Source organism: Piliocolobus tephrosceles, chromosome 8, assembly GCF_002776525.5.
Source record: "Piliocolobus tephrosceles isolate RC106 chromosome 8, ASM277652v3, whole genome shotgun sequence".
NCBI classification, from domain to species: Eukaryota; Metazoa; Chordata; class Mammalia; order Primates; family Cercopithecidae; genus Piliocolobus; species Piliocolobus tephrosceles.
Window position 1 is genome coordinate 50,377,018 of NC_045441.1, and position 12,302 is coordinate 50,389,319.

The 12,302-nt window shown below is 40.4% G+C and overlaps 1 protein-coding gene across 4 annotated transcripts in view; it reads right to left on the reverse strand.

The window, feature by feature from the left end:
* Positions 1–12,302, reverse strand: part of PDE1C (phosphodiesterase 1C) — a 579,473-nt gene that overhangs the window by 70,567 nt on the left and 496,604 nt on the right. For all 4 annotated transcript variants that reach the window (XM_023186040.3, XM_023186041.1, XM_023186042.1 and 1 more), the window contains exon 16: positions 2,956–3,183. In XM_023186040.3, the coding sequence (XP_023041808.1) occupies positions 2,956–3,183 (228 nt within the window). The remainder of the gene's footprint in view (positions 1–2,955; positions 3,184–12,302) is intronic.

A 12,302-nucleotide genomic window follows, 5' to 3' on the forward strand; every position in this document is an offset into this window, starting at 1 on the left:
GGGGAGGGATTGCATTGGGGAGTTATACCTGATATAAATGATGAATTGATGGGTGCTGACGAGTTGATGGGTGCAGCACACCAACATGGCACATGTATACATATGTAACAAACCTGCACGTTATGCACATGTACCCTAGAACTTAAAGTATTAAAAAAAAAAAAAAACTTAAAAAAAAAAACAAAAAACAAAACAACAAAAAAAAAAAAACAAAAAAAACAGAAGGAAGAAACATACCTTGCCTTTCTCACCACCCCTTACATGTTACTCTTTTGAGTGATTATTTATCTAGGAGGTAGGGTTGAGCATGCACAGCCCAGCCCAGCCACCCACATCCCAGCCTGCTTTGAGATATGTTTTCTGTAAGACACACACCTCTTCTGTCACTTCAGAAGCAGCCTGCGAGGGTGCTGGGGTGGGGGAAGAGTCCTGTGCCTGGCTATACAGTGTCTGGTTGTATACATTCATTTCAGAGCAAAATGTAAAGAAGCCCATGTATTCAGCAGACCAACTCTGTGTTTCCCAAGTCAGCTCCAGTTTTAGTGGAGCTGATGTCTTGATCATTGACTTTCTGATTTTGTTACCTATCTCTCAGTTGGTTCAGACCTCAGAAGGGTTAGCAAGGAGGGGCCTGTACTGCCCTCTAAAACATTAACAGGTACATAATAAATTCTTGTTTTAAAAAACTTTTGTATGAACATGTTTTTATTTTTTAAAATTTTTACTTCCATAGGTTTTTGGGGAAAAGGTGTTGTTTGGTTATATAAGTAAGGTGAGTTGTGAGACTTTGGTATACCCATCACCTGAGCAGTATATACTGAACCCAATTTGTAGTCTTTTATCCCTCACACCCCTCCCACCCTTTCCCCCAAGTCCCCAAAGTCCATTGTATCATTCTTATGCTTTTGCATCCCTATAGCTTAGTTCCCACTTATGTGCGAGAACATACGATGTTTGGTTTTCCATTCCTGAGTTAATTCACTTAGAATAATGGTCTCCAATTCCATCCAGGTTGCTGTGAATGCCATTATTTCATTCATTTTTATGGCTGAATAGTATTCCATCTCTCTCTCTCTCTCTCTTTCTCTTTCTCTCTCACACACACACACACACACATATATATATATATATCACAATTTCTTTATCCATTTATGGATTGATGGGCATTTGGGCTGGCTGCATATTTTTGCAATTGTGAATTGTGCTGCTATAAACATGCGTGTGCAAGTATCTTTTTCATATGACTTCTTTTCCTCTGGGTAGATACCCAGGAGTGGGATTGCTGGATCAAATGGTAGTTTGGGTACATGAAAAATTCTTACTCAATTCTTTAGAACTTTTTTTTTTTTCTGGACTATGATGCACTTGAATACAAAGCAAATGAATTAAGAGCAGTCTCCAGAAGGGGGCGGGACAAGTCGGGACAATGGCCTTCTGTGCCTCCTAGGGTGGTCACCAGGGTTAACTGAAATAATTTTTGCAAGGTTCCTGGAATGTGATATAAGCTATCATTATTATAACATGTGTTAAAATATTGCTCTCTGATTATATGTTATAAATGGTTAATTATAAAAATAATTGGAGAACATCATGCTAAGCACTTTCTACATATAGAAATCATTGACCATGGCCGTGTAGCATAATAGCTAGAACACAGTTCTGAGTAGATTACCTGGCCCCACCAGGCAGGCAAGAGAATGAATATGTAAAAAGAGAACTTAAAACAGCGTCTAGTGTGCAGTTGATACATGCTATTTGTTGTTATTCTCTTCATTGTTTTTACCATCATGAGTATTACTGAAGGTTCCATGAGGCCTGTGCTGTGACAGGTATTACTATATACGTTGTGTAGAAACAGTAGAAGGTTAAGTAGCCTGGCCAAGGACACTGAAAAGGGAGAAGCACAGCTTGACTTGAGTCTAGGTCTGTTGACTGCTAAATTACCTTGCTATTCAGCCACAACCTGGCAATTGCAAGCTCTGGAGACTCAGAACTTCCTGCCCACCCCTAATCAAGGGAACTAAGTCAAAGCCCTGCGTACGTGCTCATCTTATTCTCTCCACTCAGAAGTCACTTTTGCCCATCTGACCAGCCAACTTCAGCATTCAAAACCCCATCTTGAAGCCTATTCTGACATTTACCCCATTTTATAATCCCCAGTCCCCAAAAAGCTAATGTCTTTCTCTCCACATTTCCTGGGCATTTTATCTACCATGCCACTACTTTCACTTGCTCACATTTCACTAGAAATATTTGTGAGGATGTCTCTATCCCTTTTGATATTTTGGGTTTCTTGTGGCCTTTCTATTTCTAAATCCCTAGTGCTAAGCATGGTGCTTGGCACATAGTTGTTGATCAATATTTGTTTCATTAAATATAAGAAATCAATAACCATATTCACACTATGGTGACCAGCTTACCCCAGTTTGCCTGGAGCTTTTCTGTTTTTAAACCAGACAGAAAGCTCTGTGTCTCCTAGTCCCAGGTAAACTGGAACAGCTTGTCCCCCTAAAGTATACACTTGTACACATATAGATATACAGATATCTATTACAGGAATAGGCTCAGGCAAACCTGAGGCCTGACCCTCACAGGGGGATGGTACATATGGGAAAATGACTTTCCATTCACCCACTTTGCACTCAGGACTGTGTGCTAGGGTTGTTAATGGTAATTTTCCCCTGGCAGGCAGGCAGGCAGGCACTGGCTAGAGTCTCCAGGGCAGCTGGAAACGGCCAGAAAGGTATAAATCTCCCTGAAGAGGATGGCACAGGTGAGCTGGTGGCTGCTTCTGCTGGGATCCGGCGGCCCAGTGAGGTGAGATCAGCAGGAACTGGATGAGCAGGAAAGCCTTGCCCTGTGAGCTGTCCCCATCAGTGGGGTCATTTGCCAGTTTCCATTTATCATGTCATTAACTCCTCGAAAACAGCCCTTCACCAGTGCAATTCTACTCACCATTCTGTTGCTGTTCTAACGACTTCTCAGCTTTGGAATTTTTCCCACGAGGGATGTCACTTTTGTTCATCCATGTTCCACTGACTTGATTCTCAGCTTCTCCAGACGTCTTTTTCTCAGATTTGCCAGATGCGCCTTCTTCAGCCTGGCTTCTGGCTTCCATTTCCTTTTGCTGCTCCTCTGTGGCCAGGCGAGCCTTTTCCTCTGCTTCCTTCTTGGCCTTCTCCTCTGAATCCATGGCAAGTTGGGAAAGGCACAGAAAAGAGAAAAAGGGTAATGCCATTAGGAGAATGACCTGTTTTAATATGCAAAGAGGATCTAAGGTGTTTACTGAGTAGGTGCATTTTTGCTTAATTCATCAGATTGGCATGTATACTTACGAAACCGATAAAATAGGTTCATGATGATGACATTCTGAAAATAGTCAGTTAGAGGAGGGGTTGGGGAGAAAATAATAAGGATAATAATTAATAAACCAATATTGTTAATGATATTATTAATATCACCATTATTAATAGCTTCTATTGAGTGTGTTCTCTCTGCCAAGTATTATGCTGAGTGTTTTTTGGGGATTATGTATTTTCATCCTCAAAACAACCTTATAGCAGCTACTATTACTGTGACTCAATTTGACAAATGTGGAAATCAAGGCTGAGAGACATCATAAAACTTTCCCATAGCCACAGTAAAAACTGCAGCTTCATATGGGCTTGCTTAAGACCTAGAGTTTAAACACAAACAATTGATTACAAAACAAAAGGGAAAATATCCGACACTAGAGCAATTGAAGACAAACACACTGAGGACACTGTGAATTTAAAACAAGGAAGGGGATAATTGAGCCTTATGAAAAAAAACATGGTCTTCAAACTGTCCACAAGGTGACAGGTAGCCTTTAGTTTGGCCAGGTACCTGGTCTGTGTCTTTCCTTTTAATTAAAAGATGCTAGCATTATTTCCAATCCAGTTGATTATAAAAGGGCTTGGCTCTGTGCTTACTCAAAACCACAGCAGAATTGCATAGGTTAAGTATTTATGAAAATATTGGTTCACTCATCCAACTCATATTTATGGAGCAGTTGTAGTGTTAAGCACTGTTTTAGGTATGAGGAATACAGCAGCAAGAAAGTCAATTTATAAATAAGAGATCATAATTAAGTAAACAAATGACTAAGATACTTGCACATTGTAAAAAATGCTTTGCAGAAAACCAAAGCAGACTAATATGCTGGAATACAATCAGCATAGGGGAGGGAGATTGCATTAGACAAGGAGGTGGAGAAGGAAGGCCTCCTTGACAAGGTGACATTTAACCAAGTCCTAAATGATGAAGAGCTGGCCATGCAATAATCTGGACAAATAGTATCTCAGCCAGAGGAACTAGAAAATGCAAAGGCCATGAGGTAGAAATGAGTTTGGTATGCTCAAAGAACATTGAGTATGGTTAAAGTAAATTTGACAAGGGTTTAGTGACAGATGGTGTGGTCAAATGACCAAGGACAAGCAGGGTTCAGATCACGCAGGGCTTTGCAGGCAATGAGGTGGCATTGCATTGTAGAGAATATCCTACACAGAAGACACTTAACAGAGCCCAATCCTCCCAAGGTTCTAGAGACTCATCCCCTGTAGCACTTAATTCACTCCAAAGGTCTTCCAGCCTGTGCCATAAACTTCCATTGGGAAAAGGATTATTACATTTTTCTCCAGATGTGTTTTAAAATGCTCCACACATCATTATCAGGTGTTTTCTTTATCTTCTTTGTGTTAGCCTTGGTTCTGGAAAAAAGCTAATGCTCATAAATAATCTATTTGTTTTTAATCTAATGGACACCAGAGTGACTATGCATCTATCATATTTCCCTTTGTTTTAGCTGCTAAAGAGCTCAAAGTCCAAATTTGGTCCAGGTTCACATGATCATGAGGCTTTATGACATGTGTTTTGTGGAAGTCTATGATATCTGATTTAGTCTATTTCTCCTGCCTTTATATTTGCTTACCTAAGATGTCTTCCTTAATATATCATGTTTTCATTCATTGATTCATCCATCCATCCATTCATCCATCCATCCATCCATCCATCAATCCATCAATCCATCCACCTATCCATCCAAACCAATGCCCCAGCCTCATCCCCAAACAAATTAAATAAGATTCTGGAGAAGGAAGGGCAATAATAGGATAGTTTGAATGTTTTCCAGGTGATTTAAACATGCAGAATTGAGAAGCACTGATTTAAATGTTAAATGTTTGCCATTCAGTATTTCATGACATTCTACTCCCCAAAAGAGTATATTTGTAATTTACATTGAAAAGGTAAGGAAAGATTTCACAAATAACATAATTATGTACATGTGAAGTACAATATGTCTTCTGGCCTTTATAGAAAGGTACAACTACAGAGTGAAAATGCTCTTGCAGAAGAAGATGGTGAGATGGCATTCTTAGTAGGATGCAGGACCACAGAAGGTCCCCTGGAATGTTCACTCAGGCTTTATCTCATCCTTCTTCAGTGACTAAGGATGGGGTTTAAATGTCCTCTTTGCAGGTTCCAAGATGGCCAATAGGAACAGCTCCAGTCTGCAGCTCCCAGTGTGAGCAACGCAGAAGATGGGTGATTTCTACATTTCCAACTGAGGTACCAAGTTCATCTCACTGGGGCTTGTCAGACAGTGGGTGCAGTCCACAGAGCAGGGCGGGGCATTGCCACACCCAGGAAGCACAAGGGATTGGGGAATTCCCTTTCCTAGCAAAGGGAAGCAGTGACAGATGGTACCTGGAAAATGGGGTCACTCCCACCCTAATACTGCGCTTTTCCAACTGCCTTAGCAAACGGCACACCAGGAGATTATATCCAATGCCTGGCTCGGTGGGTCCCACACCCATGGAACCTCGCTCACTGCTAGCACAGCAGTCTGAGATTGAACTGCAAGGTGGCAGTGAGGCTGGGGGAGGGGCGTCTGCCATTGCTGAGGCTTGAGTAGGTAAACAAAGCAACCAGGAAGTTCGAACTGGGTGGAGCCCACCACAGCTCACAGAGGCCTGCCTGCCTTTGTAGACTCCACCTGCGGGGGCAGGGCATAGCTGAATAAAAGGCAGCAGAAACTTCTGCAGACTTAAATATCCCTGTCTGACAGCTTTGAAGAGAGCAGTGGTTCCCCCAGCATGGAGTTTGAGACCTGAGAATGGACAGGCTGCCTCCTCAGGTGGGTCCCTGGCCCCCGAGTAGCCTAACTGGGAGACATCCCCCACAGGGGCCGACTGACACCTCATATGGCTGGTGCCCCTCTGAGACGAAGCTTCCAGAGGAAGGATCAGGCAGCACCATTTGCCGTTCTGCGATATTTGCTGTTCTGCAGCCTCCGCTGGTGATACCCAGCAAATGGGGTCTGGAGTGGACCTCCTGCAAACTTCAACAGACCTGCAGCTGAGGGTCCTGACTGTTAGAAGGAAAACTAACAAACAGAAAGGACATCGACACCAAAACCCCATCTGTACATTACCATCATCAAAGACCAAAGGTAGATAAAACCACAAAGATGGGTAGAAACCAGAGCAGAAAAGCTGAAAATTCTAAAAATCAGAGCACCTCTCCTCCTCCAAAGGAATGCAGCTCCTTGTCAGCAACAGAACAAAGCTGGACGGAGAATGACTTTGATGATTTGAGAGAAGAAGGCTTCAGACAATCAGTGATAACAAACTTCTTCAAGCTAAAGGAGGATGTTCGAACCCATTGCAAATAAGCTAAAACCTTAAAAAAAAGATTAAACAAATGGCTAACTAGAATAAACAGTGTAGAGAAGTCCTTAAATGACCTGATGGAGCTGAAAAATATGGCATGAGAACTACGTGAAAAATACGGCTACTGAGAACAAGCTTCAGTGGCCGATTTGATCAAGTGGAAGAAAGGGTATCAGTGATTGAAGATCAAATGAATGAAATTAAGTGAGAAGAGAAATTTAGATAAAAAAGACTAAAAAGAAATGATTAAAGCTTCCAATAAATATGGGACTATGTGAAAAGACCAAATCTACGTCTGCTTGGTGTACCTGAAAGTGATGGGGAGAATAGAACCAAGTCAGAAAACACTATTCAGGATATTATCCAGGAGAACTTCCCCAACCTAGCGAGGTTGGCCAACATTCAAATTCATGAAATACAGAGAACGCCACAAAGATACTTTTCGAGAAGAGCAACCTCAAGACACATAATTGTCAGATTCACCAAAGTTGAAATGAAGGAAAAAATGTTAAGGGCAGCCAGAGAGAAAGTTTGGGTTACCCACAAAGGGAAGCCCATCAGACTAACAGCGGATCTCTCGGCAGAAACTTTATAAGCTAGAAGAGAGTGGGGCCAATATTCAACATTCTTAAAGAATAGAATTTTCAAACCAGAATTTCATATCCAGCCAAACTAAGCTTCATAAGTGAAGGAGAAATAAAATCCTTTACAGACAAGCAAATGCTTAGAGATTTTGTTACCACCAGGCCTGCCTTAAAAGAGCTCCTGAAGGAACCACTAAACATGGAAAGGAACAACCAGTACTAGCCACTGCAAAAACATGCCAAATTATAAAGACCATCAATGCTAGGAAGAAACTGCATCAACTAACGAGCAAAATAACCAGCTAACATCATAATGACAGGATCAAATTCACACATAAAAATATTAACCTTAAAGGTAAATGGGATAAATGCTCTAATTAAAAGACACAGACTGGCAAACTGGATAAATAGTCAAAACCCATCAGTGTGTTGTATTCACGAGACCCATCTCACGTGCAGAGACACACATAGGTCAAAATAAAGGGATGGAGAAAGATATACCAAGCAAATGGAAAACAAAAAAAAGCAGGGGTTGCAATCCTTGTCCCTGATAAAACAGACTTTAAACCAACAAAGATCAAAAAAGACAAAGAAGGCTATTACATAATGATAAAGGGATCAATTCAACAGGAAGAACTAACTATCCTAAATATATATGTGCCCAATACAGGAGCACCCAGATTCATAAAGCAAGTCCTTAGAGACTTACAAAGAGACTTAGACTCCCATACAATAATAATGGGAGACTTTAACACCCCACTGTCAACATGAGACAGAAAGTTAACAAGGATATCCAGGAATTGAACTCAGCTCTGCACCAAGTGGACCTAATAGACATCTACAGAACTGTCCACCCCAAATCAACAGAATAGACATTCTTCTCAGCACCACATCGCACTTATTCCAAAATTGACCACACAGTTGGAAGTAAAGCACTCCTCGGCAAATGTAAAAACTGTTAAAAGAACAGAAATCATAACAAACTGTCTCTCAGACCACAGTGCAATCAAACTAGAACTCAGGATTAAGAAACTCACTCAAAACCACTCAACTACATGGCAACTGAACAACCTGCTCCTGAATGACTACTGGGTATGTAACGAAATGAAGGCAGAAACAAAGATGTTCTTTGAAACCAATGACAACAAAGATAAAACATACCAGAATCTCTGGGACATATTTAAAGCAGTGTGTAGAGGGAAACTTATAGCACTAAATGCCCACAAGAGAAAGCAGGAAAGATCTAAAATTGACACCCTAACATCACAATTAAAAGAACTAGAGAAGCAAGAGCAAACACATTCAAAAGCTAACAGAAGGCAAGAAATAACTAAGATAAGACCAGAACTGAAGAAGATAGAGACACAAAAAAGCCCTTCAAAAAAATCAATGAATCGGCCGGGCACAGTGGCTCACACCTGTAATCCCAGCACTTTGGGAGGCCAAGGTGGGCGGATCACGAGGTCAGGAGATCGAGACCATCCTGGCTAACACGGTGAAACCCTGTCTCTACCGAAAATACAAAAAAAGTTAGCTGGGCGTGGTGGCAGGTGCCTGTAGTCCCAGCTATTCGGGAAGCTGAGGTAGGAGAACAGTGTGAACCCGGGATGCAGAGCTTGCAGCAGCCTGGGTGACAGAGCAAGACTCCGTCTCAAAAAAAAAAAAAAAAATATATAGAAAGAAAGAAAGAAAAAATCAATGGATCCAGAAGCTGGTTTATATATATACATTAAAAAGGAGTTGAGAACAGCTATTTTGTACATGCTCATAGGTTCCAATCACAGGATGTATATAGAGAATTCGCTTTTCAGGTCTTAGATTTAGCATCTGCTAGGCCTCTTGACTAGTCGAAAGCAAGAGATGTGCGGTTCAATTCTGTTTCCTTTGGCTTCCCATGTCAGACTGTCTGCGGTGTTGGGACTTGTGATAAAAACAACCAAGAGTCAGCAGTTAGAGTTAAGGCGGAGCAGAACCCTCAAGATCCATACATTTGCTTCCTCCCAGCAGAGAGCCGGTTCTACCCCACAATGCATGTCTGCACAGTTTTGGAGAAATACACTGATTTCTTTATTTGTCTTCCTGAATAATGATACTATAGGGTCTCAGTTAAAAATCATATTGGGCTGATTATCCCTTGATATAATTTTCTGAAATGCCTACAACCAGAGAAGGAGAGAGAAAAAAACATAGAAAAGAGAGCGAAACTGATCAGAAAACCCAAAATACTATATGAATTTTGACTAGTTCAAATCTCAGTTCTATACAAGAACAAAAGAAAGGTGCTTCTAGACATTTAAGAACTTAGAAGGTGTTCCTACTTCCTGAAAATTTTAGTCAAAGAAGTGCTCCAGCTGACAGAAAACTTCAATCAACATTAAAAACTAAAAAATGAGAAAAATATGTAAATGAGTAATTCTTTATATATTGTAAATCACAATATTCAGTATCAGAATAAAATACTCAAAATAGAAAGAGAAAGGCCAAATACAAGATAATATTATATGATGATCCCAATTTATGGGCAGTATTTTTACTTATACATATTTACAGAAAAGCAAATTAAAAAGAATTACATCAGAATTTTAATAATAGTTGTATGTGTCTAGAGAAGTAATGAGTAATTTTCATTTTCTTTTATATATGTATTTTATATTTCAGCATTTGTAACCTAAACACATTAGTGTTACACCAGAAAATAAGTGTTAAAAAAAAGTACTAAATACTGAATGGAAATTAATCAATATTGATCAGACTTGAAAATTGTTATGTCCATACATCTTTGGTTGGGAATAGTGATTTTTAACTCTAAGGGCTATAAAAATATTTATTTAATCTTTCCTAATAATTATCAGTTCTAGCCTACGTAGTTTTATAAATCAGGTTGGTTAACAAAACCAAGACCCATTTTCAGTGCATTTATTAACAATACATGTTCAAGTGCCCCATGGAGGACAGCCTTTCTTGAAATCAGGGTCATCTGGAAAAAAAGAGCAACAAACAAAACAGCCACCACCAACAGAAAACAGATGCAAACTAGATTTCTTATTAGCACCAGTCAACCAGTCAACAGCATTACTGAGCTGCTAAGAATGTTATAAAATATTAGTTGTAAGTTGGTATTTTCACCACCACCTTAACTTTGTATTCAAATCTCTAATCTTCTTTTCCAATTTGCATAAATAACAGCTACTACTTAGGTACCAACCTTGCAGGCTCCTTTCTCAGTGGTTTATAGGCATTATTTCTATTCACCTCAATTCTGTGATGTACATTATCATCCCCAAAGTGAGCCTCAAAGAACCTATCTGAATTTGCCAACAACAACAACAACAACAAAAAACCCTTACAAGTCAAGACTCCATTCTCTCTCCCCTTCCCTGCTAATTGAAATGTGCCCGACAACCAAATTATTCTCCCACAAAATATCCATAACACCAGGCTCTGTGCCTTTGCCCAAGCCCTTTCTTCTTGTTCCCATTTCTAAATACAACCTCATTCAGGTCTTAATCCCAGAAGTCCTGCCACATGATGCCTTCCCAAACGCCCAAGCAGGGCTACAGACAAATTCTTTGTGCTTCCAAAATAGTTCAAACATACAGTATCTCTATCCCCATACCTAATGCATTTAAAAAGTATTAGCTGTTTATTTATCTGTTCTTTTTAGAGAGCCAGTTTTCTCCTGAAACTGTCAAATGCTTCCCCAGGTGATTAGTTTCTGAAGGTAATTTTAGTAAGCCAGATAATTGCAAACAAATTATTTTGAAGTACCTCTTTAAATTGCAAGTTGTCAGAAATTGAATTTTCAAGTGTAATGAGTGTAATTGATTATAAGACAGTGTTTCTTTGCAGATGATGCAGTAGCTGCCATCGCTGTTTGCAATATCTGCCAACAGGGAGGATTCGAATGTTTAAAGCATTTGAATGGACTAGGAGAGGGTGCACTTAAAATATGGCAGAGGTTTTGGCTCCCTCCACAGTTCAGGGTGCAACATCTGTCCTGAAATGAGAAGGGTTCAATTATGCCCTAAAAGTGTCATAAATATAAACCCTTTGCCTCACCTGAAATGAGCAGCCACTTGAATGGAATTTTATGGACAAGTCACAAAATTGGACAGAACTTTGTGGACAACCTTTGAATAACTCCAACAGTGAGGCTGCTTCTTTCCTACACTAGAAAAGGAACCCCCAGCTCCCACCCTGATATACAGGAACCAACACTGCTAGAACATGTTCTTACCCACTGTCCCTACCCTTCTCACCCAGTATACTGACACTGGGAGGGTAAAAATGTGAGATGTTGTGTTTGGGGAGGGGATGATGTGTTTTTGTCTGATGTGAGGGCCTAGGGCTTAGGCTGGTGGTGCTGGTGGCAACTTCAGGGCTTTGACTGAACTTCCATTCTTCCTTTGAATGAAACTATATAATAATGTCTCTTTCCTTCCCCTGCCACAAGACTGTGAGCTTTGAGGGCAAGGATGTCTGTTACTCATCTCAGTACCCTGGGTACCCGGCACAGACTGGCACACAGTTGGCATGCAATAGATGTTAGCAAAAACTGACTCTTGTTGAAGGCTCACCTCCAGGAAGCCCAGTTCCCTCACTGGGCTCCCAGAGCCACCTATGTATTTGTCTTTACCTTGAATCAGGCATCACAGTGTCAGACCCCTTATCATAGGTTTGTGCTACCTGTGCACGAGGGCCTCTCTCCCTAATATGATCATGTAGAATGTACCCATCATGGAGGTCATGCTCAGTAGTCACAAATGCACACACGAACAAAGGAATTCAAGCTTCCCAGATCATACAAATTTCTACCTTTTTCTGCTGATAGTCCCAAAGGCCACAATTTTCAGTTTTGATGATGTCTACTTCAGGGAATTTCTGTTTACCAACAATTTACCATCATCTTAGAAGATCAGATATATGGTTTGAGCAATGAGTGAAAGGAAACTGAGAATATGAAAGGAATATAGAAATGCATGTAAGAAAATTAAAGCTCCTTATATCCCAACATAATGGCCAAGGC